This window comes from Musca vetustissima, unplaced genomic scaffold, assembly GCF_032173495.1.
Source record: "Musca vetustissima isolate MV318-11 ecotype Yass unplaced genomic scaffold, APGP_CSIRO_Mvet_v1 utg11733, whole genome shotgun sequence".
NCBI classification, from domain to species: Eukaryota; Metazoa; Arthropoda; class Insecta; order Diptera; family Muscidae; genus Musca; species Musca vetustissima.
Genome location: NW_026883423.1, coordinates 373,173 through 399,396, shown reverse-complemented (window position 1 = coordinate 399,396; position 26,224 = coordinate 373,173). Strand labels below are relative to the sequence as shown.

General features: G+C 32.9%; 1 protein-coding gene across 1 annotated transcript; it reads right to left on the bottom strand.

Moving 5' to 3' along the window:
* Positions 1-14,817: 14,817 nt before the first annotated feature.
* LOC133330281 (uncharacterized) lies at positions 14,818-24,960 on the bottom strand. Its single transcript, XM_061538737.1, has 6 exons — positions 24,783-24,960; positions 21,039-22,006; positions 19,486-19,608; positions 18,993-19,181; positions 18,715-18,926; positions 14,818-16,495 (listed from the first exon to the last, which is right to left on the bottom strand). Exons 1-6 carry the CDS (start codon positions 24,958-24,960, stop codon positions 14,818-14,820), a joined length of 3,348 nt encoding a protein of 1,115 aa, XP_061394721.1.
* Between the last annotated feature and the right edge of the window lie 1,264 nt (positions 24,961-26,224).

The following is a 26,224-nucleotide window of genomic DNA, read 5'->3' as shown; positions in this document are numbered from 1 at the left end:
TTGTTTGAATTGGTTATATGCATATATTTATGGTTATGTGTACTATAACTGTTATATTTTTAGTTAAAAGTTGTACGAAGAAATTTGCAACACATTAGGGAGTGTTAAAACAATTTGTAGCATACATGTACCTGTTATTGGCAACTGATTCAGATTATGAGGAATTTGTCTTAAAAAAAATAAAATCCGCACTGTATTCTGCAGAAGGTTTTATGTTAAAAAGTAAATTTTCTATATAAAAAAAAACTATTTTAGTTCCAAAAGACAAAAATGTTTCTGAGATGGTTACAATACAAAATCTCCATATGAATAAATTAAAAAAATACTTCGGATCTTCCCTCGTTAATACTCACTAATAAAATCGGTGTATGCATTCCTTCTTATTGTCTTGAAAAATTGATTTCAATAGGAAAAACAAGAATAACAGAAAACTTTCTCATATAGACACAATTAGATCCTGAATATTTTCCATGTTACCATTCTAATGTTCAACAGCAATTAATATTATTATTGTTATTATGTATTTTATCGGTAAGTAGACAAACATTTATTTTCAAAACATACGAACAGACATACAAAAACACACACACATCCATATAATTGAATTGATTTAATTGTTGCAAAGTCAGTCGATTTGTGGTTATTTCCGGTAAAAAGGAAAATTAAATGTAATGCCGTACACACAAGACAAATTCATTGTTAATGGATAACGGATGATAAAGAGTCTGAGCTGTTCTGAGCCATTCAAAAGATGATAATAGAAAATAAACAATATAATATTATTTTATTATTGTTTCTTATTCAAATATTACAACCACAAAATTTATTTCGAAAATTGATTTTTAAAATGAGTGTTCAAAAAACCAAAAAGTTTTTTGGTCAAAAGCAATTGATTAGATTAAAGAATTTTTAATTACAAAATAATCAAGGGTCATACGAAACGGATAAAGCACGAATATTGAAATTTTGTATGTGGGCCAGAGCTGCCTCTAAAAAATATTCTTTGAAAAAATTAAAAATATTCCATTAAAAATCTTCTCCTATCTCTAAAAAAAAATTGAAAAAATATTCTTTTAAAAATCCATGCTGGGATCTGCCTCTGAAAAAAAATATTCTCTTACAAATCTACCCCTGGAGCTCCCAGGTCCTACGCCTAGATGTGCCCCAGAAAAAATTTTATCTTAAAAATCTACCCCTGGAGCTCCCAGGTCCTACGCCTAGATGTGCGTTTGAAAAATGTTCTTTTAAAAATTGACGCCTAGATGTGTCTTTGAAAAATATTCTTTTAAAAATTGACGCCTAGATGTGCCTTTGAAAAATATTCTTTTAAAAATTGACGCCTAGATATGCCTTTGAAAAATATTCTTTTAAAAATTGACGCCTAGATGTGCCTTTGAAAAATATTCTTTTAAAAATTGACGCCTAGATGTGCCTTTGAAAAATATTCTTTTAAAAATTGACGCCTAGATGTGCCTTTGAAAAATATTCTTTTAAAAATTGACGCCTAGATGTGCCTTTGAAAAATATTCTTTTAAAAATTGACGCCTAGATGTGCCTTTGAAAAATATTCTTTTAAAAATCTACGCCTAAATACCCCTTTGAAAAATATATTCTTTTAAAAATCTACGCCTAGATGTGCCTCTGGAAAAATATTCTTTTAAAAATTGACGCCTAGATGTGCCTTTGAAAAATATTCTTTTAAAAATTGACGCCTAGATGTGCCTTTGAAAAATATTCTTTTAAAAATTGACGCCTAGATGTGCCTTTGAAAAATATTCTTTTAAAAATTGACGCCTAGATGTGCCTTTGAAAAATATTCTTTTAAAAATCTACGCCTAAATACCCCTTTGAAAAATATATTCTTTTAAAAATCTACGCCTAGATGTGCCTCTGGAAAAATATTCTTTTAAAAATCTACGCCTAGATGTGCCTCTGAAAAAATATTCTTTTCAAAATCTACGCTTAGATGTGCCTCTGGAAAAATATTCTTTTAAAAATCTACGCCTAGATGTGCCTCTGAAAAAATATTCTTTTAAAAATCTACGCCTAGATGTGCCTCTGAAAAAATATTCTTGTAAAAATCTACGCCTAGATGTGTCTCTCAAAAATATTCTTTTAAAAATCTACGCCTAGATGTGTCTCTCAAAAAATATTCTTTTAAAAATCTACGTCTAGATGTGCCTCTGAAAAAAATATTCTTTTAAAAATCTACGCCTAGATGTGTCTCTCAAAAAATATTCTTTTAAAAATCTACGCCTGAAACTGCCTCTAAAAAATATTCTTTTGAAAATCTACGCCTGAAACTGCCTCTAAAAAATATTCATTTAAAAATCTACGCCTAGATGTGCCTCTAAAAAAATATTCTTTTAAAAATCTACGCCTAGATGTGCCTCTGAAAAAATATTCTTTTAAAAATCTACGCCTAGATGTGTCTCTCAAAAAATTATTCTTTTAAAAATCTACGTCTAGATGTGCCTCTCAAAAAATATTCTTTTAAAAATCTACGCCTGGATGTGCCTCTGAAAAAATATTCTTTTAGAAATCTACGCCTGGATGTGCCTCTGAAAAAATATTCTTTTAAAAATCTGCGCCTGGATGTGCCTCTGAAAAAATATTCTTTTCAAAATCTACGCCTAGATGTGCCTCTGAAAAAATATTCTTTTAAAAATCTACGCCTAGATGTGCCTCTGAAAAAATATTCTTGTAAAAATCTACGCCTAGATGTGTCTCTCAAAAATATTCTTTTAAAAATCTACGCCTAGATGTGTCTCTCAAAAAATATTCTTTTAAAAATCTACGTCTAGATGTGCCTCTGAAAAAAATATTCTTTTAAAAATCTACGCCTAGATGTGTCTCTCAAAAAATATTCTTTTAAAAATCTACGCCTGAAACTGCCTCTAAAAAATATTCTTTTGAAAATCTACGCCTGAAACTGCCTCTAAAAAATATTCATTTAAAAATCTACGCCTAGATGTGCCTCTAAAAAAATATTCTTTTAAAAATCTACGCCTAGATGTGCCTCTGAAAAAATATTCTTTTAAAAATCTACGCCTAGATGTGTCTCTCAAAAAATATTCTTTTAAAAATCTACGTCTAGATGTGCCTCTGAAAAAATATTCTTTTAAAAATCTACGCCTAGATGTGCCTCTGAAAAAATATTCTTTTAAAAATTGACGCCTAGATGTGCCTCTGAAAAAATATTCTTTTAAAAATCTACGCCTAGATGTGCCTCTGAAAAAATATTCTTTTAAAAATCTACGCCTAGATGTGCCCCAGAAAAAATTTTATCTTAAAAATCTACCCCTGGAGCTCCCAGGTCCTACGCCTAGATGTGCGTTTGAAAAATGTTCTTTTAAAAATTGACGCCTAGATGTGCCTTTGAAAAATATTCTTTTAAAAATTGACGCCTAGATGTGCCTTTGAAAAATATTCTTTTAAAAATCCACGCCTTAGGGTATGCCTTTGAAAAATATTCTTTTAAAAATTGACGCCTAGATGTGCCTTTGAAAAATATTCTTTTAAAAATTGACGCCTAGATGTGCCTTTGAAAAATATTCTTTTAAAAATTGACGCCTAGATGTGCCTTTGAAAAATATTCTTTTAAAAATTGACGCCTAGATGTGCCTTTGAAAAATATTCTTTTAAAAATCTACGCCTAAATACCCCTTTGAAAAATATATTCTTTTAAAAATCTACGCCTAGATGTGCCTCTGGAAAAATATTCTTTTAAAAATTGACGCCTAGATGTGCCTTTGAAAAATATTCTTTTAAAAATTGACGCCTAGATGTGCCTTTGAAAAATATTCTTTTAAAAATTGACGCCTAGATGTGCCTTTGAAAAATATTCTTTTAAAAATTGACGCCTAGATGTGCCTTTGAAAAATATTCTTTTAAAAATCTACGCCTAAATACCCCTTTGAAAAATATATTCTTTTAAAAATCTACGCCTAGATGTGCCTCTGGAAAAATATTCTTTTAAAAATCTACGCCTAGATGTGCCTCTGAAAAAATATTCTTTTCAAAATCTACGCTTAGATGTGCCTCTGGAAAAATATTCTTTTAAAAATCTACGCCTAGATGTGCCTCTGAAAAAATATTCTTTTAAAAATCTACGCCTAGATGTGCCTCTGAAAAAATATTCTTGTAAAAATCTACGCCTAGATGTGTCTCTCAAAAATATTCTTTTAAAAATCTACGCCTAGATGTGTCTCTCAAAAAATATTCTTTTAAAAATCTACGTCTAGATGTGCCTCTGAAAAAAATATTCTTTTAAAAATCTACGCCTAGATGTGTCTCTCAAAAAATATTCTTTTAAAAATCTACGCCTGAAACTGCCTCTAAAAAATATTCTTTTGAAAATCTACGCCTGAAACTGCCTCTAAAAAATATTCATTTAAAAATCTACGCCTAGATGTGCCTCTAAAAAAATATTCTTTTAAAAATCTACGCCTAGATGTGCCTCTGAAAAAATATTCTTTTAAAAATCTACGCCTAGATGTGTCTCTCAAAAAATATTCTTTTAAAAATCTACGTCTAGATGTGCCTCTCAAAAAATATTCTTTTAAAAATCTACGCCTGGATGTGCCTCTGAAAAAATATTCTTTTAGAAATCTACGCCTGGATGTGCCTCTGAAAAAATATTCTTTTAAAAATCTGCGCCTGGATGTGCCTCTGAAAAAATATTCTTTTCAAAATCTACGCCTAGATGTGCCTCTGAAAAAATATTCTTTTAAAAATCTACGCCTAGATGTGCCTCTGAAAAAATATTCTTGTAAAAATCTACGCCTAGATGTGTCTCTCAAAAATATTCTTTTAAAAATCTACGCCTAGATGTGTCTCTCAAAAAATATTCTTTTAAAAATCTACGTCTAGATGTGCCTCTGAAAAAAATATTCTTTTAAAAATCTACGCCTAGATGTGTCTCTCAAAAAATATTCTTTTAAAAATCTACGCCTGAAACTGCCTCTAAAAAATATTCTTTTGAAAATCTACGCCTGAAACTGCCTCTAAAAAATATTCATTTAAAAATCTACGCCTAGATGTGCCTCTAAAAAAATATTCTTTTAAAAATCTACGCCTAGATGTGCCTCTGAAAAAATATTCTTTTAAAAATCTACGCCTAGATGTGTCTCTCAAAAAATATTCTTTTAAAAATCTACGTCTAGATGTGCCTCTGAAAAAATATTCTTTTAAAAATCTACGCCTAGATGTGCCTCTGAAAAAATATTCTTTTAAAAATTGACGCCTAGATGTGCCTCTGAAAAAATATTCTTTTAAAAATCTACGCCTAGATGTGCCTCTGAAAAAATATTCTTTTAAAAATCTACGCCTAGATGTGCTCTTTGAAAAAAATATTCTTTTAAAAATTGACGCCTAGATGTGCCTCTGAAAAAATATTCTTTTAAAAATCTACGCCTCGATGTGCCTCTGAAAAAATATTCTTTTAAAAATCTACGCCTAGATGTGCCGTCGGAAAAAATATTCTTTTAAAAATCTACGCCTAGATGTGCCTCTGATTTTTTTTAATCTACGCCTAGATGTGCCTCTGATTTTTTTTAATCTACGCCTAGATGTGTCTCTGAAAAGATATTCTTTTAAAAACCGACGCCTGGAGGAGCCTCTGAAAAACTAAGTAGGAGCCTCTGAAAAAGTAAAATATACTTTAAAAAATCTAATCCCGGAGAAGGCTCAGAAGAAATATTCTTTTAAAAATCTACGCCTGGAGGAGCCTCTGAAAAAATATTATTTTAAAAATCTACGCCAGGATCTGCTTCTAAAAAATATTCTTTTAAAAAATCTACGCCTAGAGCAGTGCCTGAAAAAATATTATTTTAAAAATCTACGTCTGGAGCTGCGTATGAAAAAAATATTTTTGAACACAACTACGTTCGAAGCAGCCTCTGAAAAAGTATTCTTTTAAAAAATTACGCCTGAATATGCGTTTCAAAAAAAATATTTATATTTTTTAAGAATTCAGGTTGAAGAATTCAGGTCTTTAAAAAATGTATGTATTCTATATATTCTTTTAAAAATCTACGCCTGGATGTGCCTCTGAAAAAATATTCTTTTAAAAATCTGCGCCTGGATGTGCCTCTGAAAAAATATTCTTTTAAAAATCTACGCCTGGATGGGCCTCTGAAAAAATATTATTTTAAAAATCTGCGCCTGTATGTGCTTTTAAAAAAATATTATTTTAAAAATCTTCGCCTGAATGTGCTTCTGGAAAAAAATTCTTTTAAAAATCTACGCCTAGATGTGCCTCTGAAAAAATATTCTTTTAAAAATCTACGCCTAGATGTGCATCTGAATTTTTTTTTTAATCTACGCCTAGATGTGCCTCTGAATTTTTTTTTAATCTACGCCTAGATGTGCCTCTGAATTTTTTTTAATCTACGCCTAGATGTGTCTCTGAAAAGATATTCTTTTATAAACCGACGCCTGGAATAGCCTCTGAAAAAGTAAGTAGGAGCCTCTGAAAAAGTAAAATATTCTTTAAAAAATCTAATCCTGGAGAAGCCTCAGAAGAAATATTCTTTTAAAAATCTACGCCTGGAGGAGCCTCTGAAAAATATTATTTTAAAAATCTACGCCAGGATCTGCTTCTAAAAAATATTCTTTTAAAAAATCTACGCCTAGAGCAGTGCCTGAAAAAATATTATTTAAAAAATCTACGTCTGGAGCTGCGTATGAAAAAATATTTATATTTTTTTTAAGAATTCAGGTCGAAGAATTCAGGTCTTTAAAAAATGTATGTATGCATTTCTTGACTGACTTTGCTCCGTTCTGATTTCAAATTTAAAATTAATACCACCACCACAAATTATTTGATCTGTGTTGAATTAATTCACCTCTGTTCGTAATAACAACCAATACAGCTATGCCACGAACCCTATATTATATTTGTGATATGTAATAACAAACAATAGATGGCGCGAATAGAGATATAGTTGGTCAACTTGAAGCCACTTACCTTTTTGAAACTCCTATTGCTCTGCTATAAGTAGATTTGATAGGCTAATCTCGCCATATATTGGAATATATTTTTATCGGATATTTATATTTTTTCATATTTTTCATCTTATTTTTTTTTTTAATTTTACTGAATGAAACACTAATTTAAGACACTGAATTTCGAAAAATTCTTTTTGATTATTTTATTTGCACTTTATCTACGATTTCGAAAATGAAAACACTTTTTATGGTTGAAACCCGCACTAACTGATACAATTTTAAGAATATCTGCAGAAGAAGCTTTTGTAGTAAGCCTAAACCGAACCGGAACAACAAAAACAAAGCCACAAAAATAACTACACCGGGAAACGGAAAATAAACGGAGAAGAAGTGGAGCTTTTGCTCTCTTTTTGAACATGGCCACGAAAACGTTGTTGTAATGGGATCATATTTTTCAGCATTAAAAAGCTTTTTGTAGCCAAACGCGCACATACGTATTTCGCCGAGCACACAGAACAACACATAGCAGATACATACACACACAAACAATAAGCAAACATTTTTGCAATAGATAAAGGAATTCATTGCAGAATATTTTATTACACGCACTATATGAACGGATTTTGCACTATTTTTTGTTGTATTCAACTTTTTTCAATTATTTTAAAAAACATTTTATTATTTTGACATTTTTTTAATAATATGTCAACAAAATTAACCGATCACTACAATCGACGGACGTCTAAACTCTATGAACGCGACGAAAGAACTAAATGAGTGGACACTTCCAGAACTCTTTCTTACCGATATGATGGGGAATATGAGGGACTTAACGAAGAATGTTAAAATTTGGAGAACTGATTGGTTTCTTTGGAACTTTGAGAGACTATGCTGGTCAATAGGCATTGGGTCTGAGAGGAGTTTCAATGGAAATGGAAGGAATTTGAAATTTTTTAACCTTACGCGCACGCATACATACATTTTTAACTCTTTCGATATCATATAGGCTAGTAGAGAATAATTTAGAAAATAAAAAGGAAAACTCTTATATTCATTGTTTTCTTATGAACCGAATGGGGAAACAAAATGCAAAAACTTGGCCCAAAAGGGGAAATGGATGAGAATTTATAAAGACGGAGAGAGAGAGTTGTTGATATTAAATTTTTAATTCCGATTTTGTTTGTGACTGCGTTGATGTTGAAGTACGAAAAGGTTTGTTATTTTACAGTTGTGCACTGCGTTGATTTGGCAGTTCTTATTTCATGTAGAAAAATCATCGCAGTCAAAAAATGACAACTGCATAACAACCACCTTTTTTAAAACCATGTTTTTCAGAGGCACCTGATCTAGGCTTAGATTTTTAAAAAAATATTTTTTCAGAGGCACATTTATTCGCAGATTTTCAGGGGCACATCTAGGCGTAGATTTTTAAAAGAATATTTTTTCAGAGTCACATCTAGGCGTAGATTTTTAAAAGAATATTTTTTCACAGTCAAATCTAGGCGTAGATTTTTAAACGAAAATTTTTTCAGAGTCACATCTAGGCGTAGATTTTTAAAAGAATATTTTTTCGGTGTCACATCTAGGCGTAGGTTTTTAAAAGAATATTTTTTCAGAGTCAAATCTAGGCGTAGATTTTTAAAGGGATATTTTTTCAGAGTCACATCTAGGCGTAGATTTTTAAAAGAATATTTTTCGGAGTCACATCTAGGCGTAGATTTTTAAAAGAATATATTTTCAGAGTCACATCTAGGCGTAGATTTTTAAAGGAATATTTTTTCAGAGTCACATCTAGGCGTAGATTTTTAAAAGAATATCTTTTCACATTTTTTTTTTTTCAGTGACATCTCTAGACATCTCTAGCCGCAGATTTTTAAAATAATGTTTTTTTTCAGAAGCAGCTCTAGGCGTATATTTTCGAGCAAATATTTTTTCAGAGGCACATCTAGCCGCAGATTTTTAAAATAACGTTTTTTTCAGAGGCAGCTCTATGCGTAGATTTTTAAAAGAAAAAATTTTCAGAGGTAGCTCTAGGCGTAGATTTGTATAAGAACATTTTATAGAAGCAGCTATTTGATTTTTAATGAACATTTTTTAGACACAGCTTCATGCGTAGATTTTTTAAAGAACATTTTTTAGACGCAGCTTCATGCTTAGATTTTTTGAAGAACATTTTTTAGACGCAGCTTCTGGCGTAGATTTTTCTAATAATATTTTTTCAAAAGCAGATCTGGGCGTAGATTGTAAAAATAATGTTTTTTTACAGGCAGATTTTAGATTTTAAAAATAATATTTTTTCAGAGGTAGTTCTAGGCTAATAAAAAACTGTACAGCTGTATAACTACAACTTTTTCATATATCAGCCTCAACGCAGTCTGCATTTCACACATTTTTCAAAACTAAAAACCAATTTCAACATCTCTCTCATTCTCTTGTTTTTAAGTCCTTCAATTTTCTAAAGTTTCCCTCATAACTACTTTCAGAGAATGTGTCAATTTTCGGCACTCAACACTCTTAAAAATCAAAGAAGATCTATGCTATATCTTCGTTTTTAAATCCTTCGTTAAGTCTCACATATTCCCCGTACATTCCAGTGAGATAGAGTTCATATTAACCACCTAGACTCCACCTGTCCCATTTCCCCTTATGGTCATTTTTTGTATTTGGTTTTCCCCTTCGGATCAAGAAAAAGAGTTAACCTTTCTTTTCTAGCCTTAGGAAACCTGGAGATGTTAAAAATCTAACTTCATATTCCTTCTGTTCCCCTCATAACCACTCTCGGAGAAAATGTCCCTTTCTTAAAATACAAGGAAACTAATGCAATCTCTTCTTTCCAACTTCCTTCGTTCTTCATTTTCCCATATATTCCAGTAAGAAAGAATTTTAGAACTGGCCACTCATTTAGTTCTTTCGTCGCGTTCATAGAGTTAAGACGTCCGTCGCTTGTCGTGATCGGGTAAATGTGTTGCCAAATTATTGAAATCAAATTGGGAAAATAATAATAATATGTTGTTGTAATAATTGAAAAATTGTATATACCACACAAAATAGTGCAAAATCCGTTCATATCGTGTTAGTAAATATTCTGAAATGCATTACGTTATCTATTCCAAGTTGCAAAAATGTTTGCTTATTGTTGTTCGTGTGTGTATGTATCTGCAATTCATTGTTCTGTTTGTTCGATATTCGATCTGTGCGCGTTTGGCTACAAAAAGCTTTTTAAAATAAAACAATATGTTACCATTGCAACAACGCTTCCGTGTCGGTGTCCTCTTCGTTTATTTTCCGTTTCCCGGGGTAGTTGTTTCGGTATATGTTTTTGTGCGCATTTCAGTTTGATTACTACAAAAGCTTCTACAGATAATTTTGTAGTTTCTTATTAAAAGTGTTCATCAGTTCTTTAGTGCGGGTTTCAACCATAAAAAGTGCTTTAATTTTCGTAGTTGTAGATAAAGCACGAATAATTTTGTCAGAAAAACAATTCGAAATTCAATGTCTTAAATTTGTGTTTCATTCGGGAGATTTAAAAAATAAATACGAAAAGTGTAAAAATTTAAATAAAAAATAACTTCGAATATATGGCAAGTGTTAACCCAATAAATGTACTTATAGCAGGGCAATGGAAATTTAAAAGGTAGGTGTGTTTACGACTTTACTAACTACGTTTCTCTTACCGCCTTCTATTGTTTGTTATCACATATCAAAAATAGTATATAGGTTTCGTGACTTATTTCCATGTACAGAGGTGAATTAATTCACGCAGATCAAATAATTTGTTGTAATAGTAATTATATTAAATCTCGATATATGCCAGAGGTACTAATACAAGAAATATTTTACAGTCGAGTACGGTTATAGCGAACAAGTAGGGACCAAGTAAATTAGTTCGTTATATCCAAGGCAAGGCATAGGCGTAACAGATAAAAATTATATTCATTTAGAAACTGGAAGGTTTTGTGTCCTTTATGACAATTCTTAAGCTGCTTCTCTTTTTCTTTAATGAAACTGGTATTACAGTTTAACTTTTGTGACGATTGTCATCGTCAGTAGTACGTTTATTTTTAACAAGTTCGTTATAACCAAATTAAAATAAATGAAAACCGAATGTTGGGACCGAATAAATATTAATAATAGTTCGTTATATCTGTAGTTCGCTATAAGAGGAAATGTGTTTATATATTTTTAAAAGAATATTTTTTCATAGCCATATCTAGACCAAAACTTGTATACCCTTCACCACACTGTGGTACAGGGTATTATATCTTTGTGCATATGTTTGTAACAGGCAAAAAGAATCGAGATAGACCCATGGTTCCTTTTGAGAATATGCATAGAATCACTTTCTGAGTCGATTTATGCATGTCCGTCTGTTCGTCCGTCTGTCCGTCCATGTATTTTTGTTAACAAAGTACAGGTCGCATTTATGATCCTATTTGGATGAAATTTGGCACAGGTCACTTAATTGGCCCAAGGACGAACCCTATTGAAATTGGAGAAAAGCGGTCCACATTTAGGCATAGCTCCCATATAAGGGTACCCCCCCCCCCCTCCCATTTTCCGCTATTTTGAGGTTATTTAGCGCGTTTTATAACTGAATTCGCTGAAATTTGGTACTTTGAGTTCTTATTGGGTAGCAAATCTCCCTACTAAAAATATAAATATAGGTCAATTTTTTCGGATAGTCCCCATATAAGGGTACCCCCAATTTTCGGTATTTTGGGGGTTTTGATCGCATTTTTCTAGCGAATTCGCTGAAATTTGGTACTTTGAGTTCTTATTGGGTAGGAACTTTCCATACTAAAATTATAAATATAGTTCCATTTTTTCGGATAGTCCCCATATAAGGGTACCCCCAATTTTCGATATTTTGGGGTTCTTGAGATCGTTTTATAACTGAATTCTATAAAATTTTGTACATTGGGTTCTTATTGGGTACCAAATTACTCCACTAAAAGTTATAAATATAGGTCAATTTTTTCGGGTAGCCCCCATATAAGGGTACCCCCAATTTTCTATATTTTGGGGTTCTTGAGCGCGTTTTTCAACCAAATTCTTTGTAATTTGGTTTTTTGTAGTCTTATATGGTAACAAACCTCTCTCCCAAAAAATATTAATATTCGCCCCTTTTAGGGGTAGTCCACATATAAACCCCTTTTTATATCCTTCACCACACTGTGGTACAGGGTATTGTTTATTTGTGCATATGTTTGTACCAGAAAAAATTGAAATATACCCATGGTTCCTTTTGAGAATATACATAGAATCATTTTCTGAGTCGATTTATGAATGTCCGTCCGTCCGTGCATGTATTTTTGTTAACAAAGTACAGGTCCCATTTATGATCCGATTTGAATGAAATTTGGCATAGGTCACTTAATAGGCCCAAGGACGAACCCTATTGAAATTGGAGAAAATCGGTTCAGATTTAGATATAGCTCCCATATATATTTTCGTCCGATTTTAACTGATTGATGCACCAAACTCCCAATAGTGATCCGATTGAGACAAAATCTTGCACAGAGTATTGAATTAGGTCTAGATAGTTATATGCCAAGTTTTGTTGAAATCGGTTAAGTTTTAGATATAGCTCCGATTTATAGTTTCGTCCGATTTAATGTAAATAGTGCACCAAACTCCCAATAGTGGACGACTAAAGCAAAATTTTGCACAGAGTACTGAATGTATGTAAAATTCTTTTGTTATCGGTACAGATTTAGATATAGTTGCTATATATAGTTTCGTCCCATTTTATGTAAATGAAGCTCCAACTGCCAATATTTACCCGATTGTGACAAAATTTTGCACAGCGTACTAAATTAGGTCATTGAAATAGGTTCAGATTTAGATATAGCTCCCATATATAGTTTCGTCCGATTTAAAGTAAATTGTGCACCAAACTCCCAATATTGTTCCGATTGAAGCAAAATTTGCACAGAGGTCCCGACTGATGTATGCGAAATTTCTATATCTACAGTTTTCTAGGAGTGGATCTTTAAATGCATATTTTTGAGATGCATCTCATGCACATGGCTTCGATTTTCAGAGGTAACTCTAGGCGTGGAATTTTTAAAGAATATTATTTCAGAGCAGCTCTAGGTGTAGATTTTTAAAATTAATATGTTTTCGGAGGCAGCTCTAAGAGTAGATTTCTAAAAGAATCTTTTTTCAGACACATCTCTAACGTAGATGTTTAAAATAATATTTTTTTACAGACGGCTCCTGGCGTAGATATTCAGAGTCAGCTCTAGACATGGATTTTAGAATATTTTTTAGAGTCAGTCCTCGGGTTAGATTTTTAAAATATTTTTTTCAGAGGCGTAAACTTGTAAATTTTATTTATTTATTTTATTTTTATTTATTTATTTATTTATTTTTTTTTTTTTGAAAGATATCACTGGTAGTGGATTTTTAAGAGAATAGCTTTTCAGGGACAGCTCTAGGTTTTAAACAAATATTTTTCAGAGGCTCCCTTAGACGTCGATTTTAAAAATATTTTTCTTTTTTCATTGGCTCCCCTAGGTGCAGATTAAAAATCACAGGAACCTCTAGGAGTGAATTTTTAAAAGAATATTTTTTTAGGCACCTTTGGATTACATTATATTATATTACATTATACATTATATTATATATTTTGTATTATTTTTGTTATGACAAAAGAAAATTACTCAGAACTCCGCCAGGTCGAACTTAACGAATTTATTCCTTGTTAATCAGTTCTACTGATTTAATATTTTGATAAGAAAGGGGATGAGGAAAAATCTCACATCGTCTATAAAATTCCGAGAAAAATGGCCCGACGAATAAATTGAAAAATATACCTCATTTTCATGGATGTTAATAAAGCGCATCTTCTATTTTATTTTCCATTTAAGATTTCCAAGTTGCCAATCTAATATTCAGCACCAATTATTATTATTGTTATTATTATTTTAACGGTAAGTGGGTAAACAATTCTATTCAAGACAAACATACAGATATACAAACACGCACACATCCATATAATTGAATTGATATAATTGTTGCAAAGTCAGTCGTTTTGTGGTTATTTCCGGTGAAAAGGAAAATTAAATTTAATGCCGTACACACAAGACATAGTCATTGTTAATGGGAATTATATGATAAAGAGGCTGAGCTGATCTGAGCCATTGAAAATATGTTAAAAGATATTCAACAATATAAGATGATGATGTTATTTATTGTTGTTGTTATTTTCGATTTTTATTCAAATATAATAACCATAAAATTTATTACAAAACTTAATTTAATAATAATGTTGGTGTTAAAAACCATAAAGTGTTTGGTTAATAAAGATTGATTAGATTAAAGAATTTTATGTTTGTTATCATAGTATTACAAAAGAAGAAGAGAATTGTGGAAGATTTAAAGAGTTATTATTGATTCTACAATAGATAACTTTATATATAAAGGAAATGCAAAAAATATATAAATAGTTTACAAAATTGTTGTATTTATATTATACAAAATATTTTAGTCTGCAAAAATTGATAAACCTCCATTTCTAGCTTCAAAAAGTTACCATCTCTAATTTTCTAAAAATATATTTCCGTTGGACGAAACATCCACAGGTCCTGATACCCTTTTTTCTATAGGAACATATCGTAATAAGGCGCTTATATTATTTTCCCGTGATTTTTCCAATAGTAAAATTTTTCTCCGATTAAGAGTACCGATATTTTAATACAAGGGGAATTTTTTTCTTGGAAAAATTTTCTATGAGGAAATGTATCTAAAATCCGCAATACGGTCGTAAGATATGTATTTTTCCTTCATAAGGTGCTTCATAGTAGATGTCCATCGAAAATTTTCCTCAAGTAGTACTTATTGGATTTTGTTTTCACCTGTCTTTTAGGCCCAAAAATCATCCGCCTCACTATTATCACTAGATTTTACTTGCAAATTTGTCTTTGCTTCCTTTCTTTCCACCGCCATATCAAAAGCTGGATCACTACTTTCCGAACTTTCACTGCTGCTGACTTGGGCCAAAGGTATAAAAACTGGTTGACTATCACTAACCACTTCACCAATTTCTAAACTATTTTCCGGCAGCTTGGGCGATAATACTAGCTTAGGTATTGTACTGCCATTAGGCATTATAATTTCTTCATCACTTGATATTTCACTAATCCCGGCAGCGGAATCTTGATTTCCTTTGCTGTGCGTTTTTAAACTCTCATCGTCGTCGCTGTCACTGCTGAGGTGTAGAGGTGAGGGTATAACGAAATTATTTCCTGATGTTTTCATTTGTAGTAGTTGGGTATTGAGTGTGTCCTGCGGAGTTGTGGTGTTGGTATTTAAATTCTCATTTTGATTTGTATCAACCGAATCCAGAGATACAGCTGAAGTAGTTACCATGGAGGTTATATTTGTTGTGGTATTGGTGGTAGTGGTCAAATTTAAATCTAAGGTATTTTGAATTCCAGTCCTCTGAGGAGCAATATCAAAGTAATCGCCTATGTCATAATTTTCTGTAGCAGTTATTTTATTTACATCCTTTGGCATATCCTCTGTGTTGGTTTTATTATGGCGTCCACTTCCGTATGTTGTTTGCCCTAAGTTATCATTTTTAGAAGTTTCCAAAATATTTTTCAGTTCTGTCTTCGATTTGGAATTTTCCTCAAAAAGTTGTTTCATTTTGGCCATTGATTGTTTCAGTAAATCTTCGCTGCTTCCTTCCGATTTATCTTTATTCTTTTCTAAACTTTGGGTAAAGGTTTTCAGATCTTTTAGGGTTTTCCGTAAATTTGTATTTACCGATGGCAAGGAGTTGCTTCTGGGTTTAGATTCCCCGCACTCCTCTACGGTTTCGGTGTGGGGGAACAACTCCCTTCTTGGGGAATTTTTCGGTGGACAATTTATTTTCTTTTTCAAGGACTCTTCTTCACAATTTACACCATACCTCGTGGGATTTTGATTATTACCCATAATCCTTTCCTCGTTTGTTTCCGGATTTGTATTAATATTGAAGACAATAATTTGCTCCCTTTCTACCCCTTTGCCCACATCTAAATGAGATTTCAAATCCACACTAGAATCCCATACATTCGAAGTCTTGACAACTTCTTCATCTTGCAAACCAAAGACAGCGATGCTTTCCTTCATGAACTCCCTTTCCTTACGTTCCCTAAATAGCTGCTCATTTTCAAAGAATTTATTCTTCGCATCCAAAATGGCATTTTTCAATTCAATCGATGGAGAAGTTTCCTGCGGCGACATTTCAACAATCACCTGGGTAGTTGCTAGTTTTTCTTTCAGCTTTAGAAATTCTTCATCCAAATCTAAATCTTCTTCTTGAATAGCCAGAGATTTCGATTGCGAACCAAATAAATTACGTTTGTCTACCGCACTTGATGTTGGATTTATTTGCAATTTGCCCAATATTTCAGAGGTTTTACTTTGACTTTGTTGTATTAGTTGATTTGTGACCTCCAAGCGACATTGCTGTTCCTTGCGACGACGTTCCAGGTAATTTTGAAAATGCTGCTCCAAGCAGTTGCTTTCAGTTTCCAATTGTTTTAGGCGCAACCTGAAAGGAGAAACAAAAATGTATTTTTACAAGTTTTTCCAAAGACGGAGTGGCCGACAATATGATAACCTATACCAATATGGGTATACACAGAAAAACATTTAATGAATATTTTAATAATTTCGTAGTTATGTTTTTCCATATTGTACATGTACCTCGCTTTGAACACAAGTAACAAGTTTTATAATCATGAGAAAACCACTATTTTTTTCCAAAAAATTTCAACATTTCATTTATATTACAACCACTTATTCGATTTAATTTACTGCTATTTGCGCTCGTTTTCTCTCCCTCTCTTTCTTTCTCTCTCTTTTGATGTTACAAAATTCGCACCAAATACAGTTGTTTTTTTCACTCTCTCTAATAAGAAGTCAGTATTTAATGTTTTATGAATCGCATTCATAAAATGCAGAAATCCTGACATAGACGAAATTTTTTGAACACTATTCATATAATGTACGAATTATTTTTTCCGTGTAAAAGTGAACAAAACTATCTTACTGGGATCATAGATGAATACTATCGGAACTGTCCATAGTTTGCGAATAGTTGAAAGTCCAATAATATCATTCGGTAGCTGTGAATTGAATAAAAAGTTGCAGATAGTCAGCCGGTTAGCTGGAGAGTCTCTGAAAAAACAATCGATTGAAGCGTTCACAGTTTGCGGATAGAGGAAAGTCCTCTAACATGTATTGGGTACGTACGAATTTAATTAACAGACAGGCTGTACAACTGGTTTTGGGAGAGTCTCTGAAAAAAATAGCGAATGCCCTATGTCTTAAGTCACCTTTTTCTTAATATAGACTCCACTTCATGCCCATCAGTGTTTCACGGGTTAAGTCAGGGTACTGCCTGTATTTCCCTCAACAAGCTAATTAGTTTTAGTTGTCAAGTCCTTATGAAGCTATGAGGGCGTCTCTTAATAGTAACATATAGCATTGTGAAGGAAAGTAAGCCGGCTAGAGGGAGAGCCTTTAAAACGTCTCCAGAGAGGTAGGAGACGCAAAATTAACATTGGACAACAATCGGACGAAAATATATTAGGTTGGGGAAAAAGAAATCCATTATGTTTATATGAACTATAGGACTTTATTTAACGTGCATGTGCACGTGAATTTGCACCGTTTTGTTGTGTGATTTGTTGCCATTTTAAAGGTAACTTCATAATGCCTCTCTTATAGAAGTCCTGCTATTTATTTGCCAAGTCCGGACTGTATGGTGGATGCATTTAAACTTCCCAACCAAGCTTCCGAAGTTTCTGGGAAGTCACTGTAGATGTGTGTGACCTAGCGTTGTCCTTGTGAAACACGGCACCTCTCCTGTTGTCCAATTCTGGCCGTTTCTGGTCAATTTCTATCTTCAAATGGTCCAGTTGTTGAAAGAGATTATAATTTAGCGTTTGGCCATATGGAAGCAACTAATAATAAATAGTGTGCTTCCAGTCCCACCAAATGCATAGCAGAACCTTTCAGGCTGTTAGTCCTGGTTTGGCCATCGTTTGAGGTGTTTCACCGCTCTTTGACCACGATCGTTTTCACACAGGTTTATCGTATGTGATCAATTTCTCATCTCCAGTAACAATCCGTTTAAGAAATGGTTCTATCTCATTCCGTTTACACAAGGCTTCGCAGATGGAAATTCGATCCATCCTGTTTCTTATATCAATTGGTGTGGCACCCAAACATCGAGCTTCTTTTTGAATCCTGCTTTGTGTAAATGTTTTAAAACAGTTTTATGATCGGTTTTTAGCTCCTGGGCGATATTACGACTGCTAACATGCCGGTCAACAGCGACCGGCCTAATGGATTTCTTTTTCTCCAACCTATATATAGAAACTATACCCACATCCAAATGGATTTCAACGAAATTTGATACACTTAATTCTAGGCTCAATTTGGAACGCTGTAAAACGCTGTGTCTCAATCGGGCAAACTTTGAATATTTTGGTATATGGAAGCTATGTCTAAATCTGAACCGATTTGAATAAAATATAATACACCTCATTCTAGGCTCACTTAGTTATGCTGTGTAAAATTTCGACGCAACCGGGAAATTTGTATGGAGGCTTTGAACCAGTATATAGAAAACATTTTAGAAATAACATTTTCATATTTAACCGGCAGCCCCCTCGAATTGAAATCATGTATACTTGCCTGTCCTGCATATATGTATGTCAGTCCTGCACCATATTGCGGTGAAGGGTATACAAAAATACTCACTTGGCTTCATTGATGATACGTTCCACATTTTGATCCCTGGGAGTTACTAAACCATCGTCCTGAATTTCTTGCGGTCTTGTAATATTAACTTCCTTTAAATTATTAATATTGTTGAGGCACTGTGAGACTTGATTCACATATTTTGGTTCATTGTTTTTCAAAGAGTTACCATTATCAAGATCTTCAACAGCTTTTCCTCTCGTTTCGATCCCCTATTTATGAAGAAGAAATTAAAACGATTAATAATTATTATTAAAAACATTAATTATAAATCCTACCTCTTTCTTTTTCTGCGCCTGCTCTTGCAGCGCCCTTTGAGCCTCCTGCAATTCAAATGAGGACTCTTGCAGTTTCTCCAGCAGTTCCATTTGTTTTGTTTCGAAATTACGCAATTTAATTTCAATGGTTTCATTTAGTTTCTTGGCCTCATTTGTTTGCTGTTCCTCGGAACTTTGCCGGGATAAGAGCTAAATTTCAAATTAATTAATTTTTTTGTTTAACACTAGAACGCCGAAGGCGGTCATTTTGATCGCTTTCCAATTTCAAGTACAAAATCAACTGTGCATTTAATGACACTTTTTTTTAAAATATGGTGACTTTTTGTACCTCATAGAATTACGTTTATTATAAAAAATTCACCAAATTTTAAAAAAATGTGTCATAAATGCACAGTTGCTTTTGTACTTGAAATTGGAAAGCGGTCAAAATGACCGCCTTCGGCGTTCTAGTGTTAAAATAATTTATTTAATTAAATGTTATTTTCATTCTTACCGTTAACATTTTCTGTTTGTAATGCAGTTTTATTAAACTTTTCATTTGTTTCATTTTGTTGTCCTGTTCGTTTTGCCACTGTTCTTTTTGTTTAGCCACGGCTTTAGACAGTGAATGTTCTACCTGTAAAATCGAATAACAATTTTCACTATAGAAATGGACAAAATAGGGAATTTTTATCCGCAAAATTAGTGCCAGTAATTTAATATTCCGGGTTATTGAAATTGACAAGACCCCTTTTATAAGAGGACCCGAAACTTTTTTGACATGTTCAAGGTCGTAGTCGCATTTTTCAACCTAAATTTCTGTAATTAATATTTCGATTACTACATTGATGAAAAAAAAACGTCCTAGCTTAATGTAGATACATGTTTTGTGGCTCGAAGACCGATTTAAATACCCTCATTCAAAATTATTAGAAACACAGCTGCCGAACCTTCACTTCAACATCTAACATCCACGTTTTGACAAGACAGAAGGCTATCATCAGAATCGAAATGACAGCATGACAAGGGTCCAAATTCAATCGCCCATAAAGAATTTTAACTATTTAACAAAATTCTTACATTTTTGGGAAATTTTGAATGATCCATAAAGATATCCAAAGTTTAGATGAAATCGGAAATAAAAAATACCGAACATTGGGAGGTACTGTTATATGAGGGCATGTTTACAAAGTGGACCCATATTTATGCTTTTTTATAATGTAGTAGATTTGTTTAGATTGGCATCATTGTCAAAATACAACCTTGTAATAGATTACCGACTGTTAATTAGATCATAAGATTCATATGTAACGAAGAAAGAATGATGATGAAGTAAAAATAAGACGTCATTCTAGTGAATGGCAGAGGCTGCAATTGCGAGGTCGCAGGCATATAGCGAGCAAAGGTCTAATACAAAAGGGGCAGGCGATTTTGTAGTGATACGGATGTGGATACAACGATAGGGACAAATAAAAAGTTTTGTGCCGAAATATAGAGGTCCTTATGTAGTGAGTAAAGTGCTTTCGAACGACCGATATGTGATAAAAGATATTGAAATCTGCCAGATCACACAATTACCTTACGACGGAGAATTAAAGGTCTTGGAAATCTGAAGACTCAGGCAGAGGCACCTGGGCTGCTCTTACCAATATTAAATTGTATTATATTGTATATAGTAAAATGTAAGTAGAATAAAAAGTAGGTGACCGGATCGGTCACCGTCAGGTTGGCCGACAGACCAAATCTTTTTTTTTAAATGAAATATGTATGGTAAAAATAAACAAAATCTCACATCGCCTTTTTTATATCCTCACACCTTAATATTTAAATTGAACATGGATGTAGTTGTGTTAAAAACATTCTGGGTTCTCTTCCACAAATAAAATGTGTAATGGGTTCCTAATTTCATTTAAACGCTATGTCCATCAAACTTAAATAAAGTTAAGAGATTCCGATTCTGCAAGCCTTGTATCAGAATTAATGCATTTCACAAAGATTGACAGATACATTCTAACTATTTTCAACAGTCATTAAGATTTTTTAATACTTTCACTTCTTTATTCTTACCCTCTCCAAAAATTTCCTTCCATTTTCGGTGGTACGCATTTCATTAATCCATTCCGAATATGATTTTTCCTGGACTTCAGTTTCCGTTTGCTTTTCTATAGAATTTCTCTGCACACAAGTGTCAGTCTTGATATTAATGTTCTGTGTTTCCTTTTTAGCCAATTCCCGTGTGACCTGGCCAAAACTCTCAGCACATTTACCAAATTGTTTGGTTAAATTATCAATAGATTCGACAATATTTGTTAAAGGTTTTCCTTTGCTGCGGCACTTCGTCAAATGTTTAACATTTTCATTGATACGTTCGAGACTTTTATTTAACGTATGGAAATCTCTTGACCGTACACTTCTTGCGGATTTCTGAGAATTTTTGAGATTTCGTTGTTTAATGAGCATTTCAAACTCTCGGGTCATTTCATTGACTTTTTGTGATAAAATTAGTAAATATTTATTTATGTGACGTAAATTATCGGCTTTTGGGGTTGACTTGGTGGGTGATTCAGGTACATTTGTTGTTTGTACTGATACGGATTGTTTTTGTTGACAATGGTGTGCGGGAGCAACTCTATCGTTATCCGTTTGAATTTCCACAGTTTTGTGTAACATTTCCGGAGGTTTCATATTAAGCAGACTTTTTATAATCAACAGTAGTAACGAAGTACTTGCATCTGTTTCATATTCATCTAGCACTGCCGCATCTAAACATCTTTTTATTGGCATTGTCCCCGTTACTGCCTCCCAAATATCATTTATTTCTCGTTCATTGAAACGATAATGTCGCATACTTTCAAAATCTGGCAACGTGTTGCGGAATGGTACTTCGGTACAAAATACCGATAATGTAAAGTGACAATTCTGGGCATATAGAAACTCGGCTACTAATGTGTTAAGGGCCAAAATTAAGGGTGATAGTGTTAGACGATATGTTGAGCCGCCTGTCGAGGACATGGTGTGAGCTTGTATTTGTTTACCTTTAAAAATAAAAAAATAGAAATTGATATTTATTTAAAGTAAGTTAAAATTTTGATAAGTTGGGCCCAGCCTTAAACATAATCGATCGGCATTTTATGTGGGGCTATTCCATTGAAAATTACGACCAGGAGAGAAGAAAATACAGAACTACAGAAAAATGGGCTAGTACCTCGATTATACCGAAAATGACACGTGACATGAACTTGTTATGAAAATGTTCTGTGAAGAACCCTGAAGGCCAAATTACAGCCTCTCTGTCTAAATGGGTACCGATATTGATAATTCATACTATGAATATTTAAAAGCCATTGGGAACCCATTTGGTTGAAAATTGGTCTGAAATTCTTAAAATACCGAATAATGGGAGTAGCTTTATATGAGGGCTAACACGAAACTTGATCAAGTATTGATAGTGTTTTTTATAGGAATCTTTTCTAGCTAATGAGAATCCAAAATATAATCAATCAGAAAGGAAAGTAGTAAAGCTTGGCTGGGTCAACTATATGATACCCTTCACCACTTTGGGAATATTCTACATATGTATCCTAACAACTTCATGTTCCTTCGATGTGATCTTTATCTATAAGTGAACCGACTAATCCATACACATGCCTTTCTGCAACCTATGCGGGAGCTATGCCTAAGTGTGAACGGATTTCAACAAAACTTGCCATAGATAAATTTATATTAATTTCAGTACATTGGTCAAAATTTGTGCCAATTGGGCAAACTTTGGGTCTTTATAGTACAATTTTCATTAAATCTGATGAACAAATATATGGGAGCTATATCTAAATCTGAACCGATTTTCACAAAACTTAACACACATCATTATAGACCTAATTCCGTACGTTTTGCCAAACTTCGTGCAAATGGAAAGATATATAGGGCCTTTGGTACACCATTTACATTAAATCGAACGAAAATATACATGGGAGCTATATCAGAACCGATTTTTAGAAAACTTAACACATATCATTCAAGACTTAATTAAGTTCATTATGCAAATCGAATGATATATAGGGACTTTGGTACACCATTTACATTAAATCGAACGAAAATATATATGGGAGCTATAACTAAATCTGAACCGATTTCCACGAAACTTAACACATGTCGTTTTGGAATTAATTCTGTACGCTGTGCCGGGCAAATCGAAAGATATACAGGGACTTTGGTACACCATTAACATTAAATCGGAGGTATATATATAGGAGCTATATCTAAATCTGAAACGATTTTCAGGAAACTTAAAACACATCATTCTAGATTTAATTCAGAACGCTATGCCAAATCGAAAGATGTATATGGACTTTGGTACACCATTAACATTAAATCGGAGGAATATATATATATATGTATATAGGAGCTATATCTAATCTGAAACGATTTTCTGGAAACTTAAAACACATCATTCTAGATTTAATTCAGTACGCTATGCCAAATTTTGTGCACATCGAAAGATGTATATGGACTTTGGTACACCATTTACATTAAATCGGACGAAAATATATGTATATGGAAGCTATATCTAAATCTGAACCGATTTTTCCCAATTTCAATAGAGTTCGTCCTTGAGCCAAATAAATGAGCTGTGAACGAGGGGTCTAAAAATGGGAAACCAAGATACAAAATTACAGGCAATTCGGTTGAAAACGTGCCCAAGTTCCCCAAAATATCCACATTTGCGAGGTCCCGTGATATAAAATAGATAGATCTACCCAATGACAAACCAAAATATCAAAGTACAGCTAATTCGATTGAAAAAAAAACAGCTCAAACTCCTGAAAATACCTAAATTTAGGAATTACCTTGATATGGAAGCTACCATAAATATTGGACCAATATTAATGGTATTTTTAGTAGGAAGATTTGCTACCCAATGAGAATCAAAAGTACCAAATTACAATGAATTCTGTTGAGAAACATACCAAAAAACTGAAATTTTAAAGGTAAAGTTATATGGGGATACCCTAAAATGCAGACCAATATTGCTAATTTTTGTTACAAATATTTGCTACCCACTGAGAATCCATAATACTGAATTACAACCAATATGATTGAAAATCGAGCCCAAGCTCCCCAAAATACCGAAAATGGGAAGGTGCTATTATATAGAGTCTACCCTAAAAAGTGGACCAATATTGATAACTCTTGGTAGAACAATTTGGGCTATAAAATAAATAAACCCCAAGTACAATATTTAAGCCAATTCGGTTGAAAAGTGAAATCAATATCCCCAAAATACCGAAATTTGGAAGGTAACCTTATATGGAGGCAACACTAAAAAGTAGACAACTATTATTTTTGGTTGAAGTATTTGTTAACCTTTGAGACCCCTGGAAAACCTGACCAAACTTCCCAAAATACCAAATATCTGGTGGTACCGTTATATGGGGGCAATATTAACTTGGACCGTTTCATTTCCAATACCAATCCTGTAGTAGCAATGTATGTGCAAAATTTCAAAGCTATATTTTGAATATTGTGAACTCAATCGCGCTTTCAGTCAAGATAGAATTTTATTCCGGTCAAAAATATATTCATATATATATTATGGAGGAACCGGTAAAATTTTTGAGGTGTTGCAAATGGAATGACAAATTCAAAATACACTCCACCTTATGTTACACGGTATAAAAACGGTTGTCATAGCAACGACCAAATGACACACAAATTGTCTCGAAAGGAAAAGTGCAAAAGGGGTCTTGAACTCAATTTATTTATTTGTTTGTTTTTATTTTTTTAATTAAAAGGCATTTTCTCACAACTTACCCAAATTAGTTTTATTAAAATTCTGTATAATATCACAGCGTAATTTCGCTTGCAGTGCTCTTGCCACATCGTCACGTTCCATCCATTCGTGAAAATGTTGTTCGAATTCATTTGCCGGTATTTTTGATAAATCGGCAAAATTTAATTTTCTTGCAGTCGTTTCATTGGTTTCAGTCATTTTTGCTGCTGTATTTTTATTCTTTATTATTTTTAATAAATAATGTTTATAAACAATTTCTTTTTTTGTTTATTTCACTAACACTGTTGACCACCGCGACACACCACCATTGCGTTAGCTGTGCGTTTTAATTACTGTCCACAAAATTCATTGGATAGCAGCAAAATATCCTTTTCGGGGGTTTGTTTTCATTTGAAATCAGTCAAGTGTAACGGTTGACAGCAGGTGGTGAGAAAGGTACAATATGACAATATGTATGTGTGTGTGCTATAAACAAATGCTATAAAATTGTAGTGGGTATGTTCAGTGAAATAAGTTTAAATTCATTGAACATGCAACTTCGTGTAATGGAGTAGGCATGGTATAATAATAGAAGGTAACAGCAAATGTTGTACAACAAACGATGCAACAACCACATGGAAATTTGTTTTTGTAAGTTATACTAGTGTCAACGTCATTTGACAGAAAAATGTAAACAAACAAATAAATTATATTTATATGAATGAATGAATTTCTATCGCGTCCACATCTTTCCTGTAATTGAGCTATTGCCACTTATATGTGTAACACATATGAAAATTGAATTGAATAACTGGCAATTCCCTGGCCAGTTATTCAATGAAGAAATATTTGCTTCCTCCAACTATCCCAGCAGGCAAATTGAGTAAATTGAATACGGGAGCATATTTAATAAAGAACAATTTCAAATTGTATGCGTTCCCAATTTTCCTGTTGGGTGATTTTTAACAACATAATTTGTCAAATTCATATTGACACTAGTATTAAGTTGGAAACAAATCAGCTGGCATTTGCTGTTACCTTTTATAATTGTACCATGTGGAATAGGCATTGAGGATGTTCGATAACGTTTTTTTACAACAAATTTCGGTAAAAGAGAGAGAGAGAGTAATTTGGTGAAAAAATATTTTTGACATATAACATGGGTTTTTCACTCTGAGATTCGCAATAATGTTATTTGCAGCAAACCTGAGAAAGAGCTGATCTTGCTAACTGACCTTATTATTAGTCCTGACCATGGCACAATAAATAAGTGGTCCATTTAGCGCAGCTGATGACTTGATTAACTATCAAAGTGCGTAATTTCTACTTCTATTAATTCGATGTGCAATGTTGCCAACCATGTGAAATATTATATGGAAAAATTTGACATGGTCGATACAAAACTACATATTTTTTAATACATCACCTTATTATTGCATCATGGTCCTGTTCCTATAACACATTAAACGAGCCCATTAGTCAG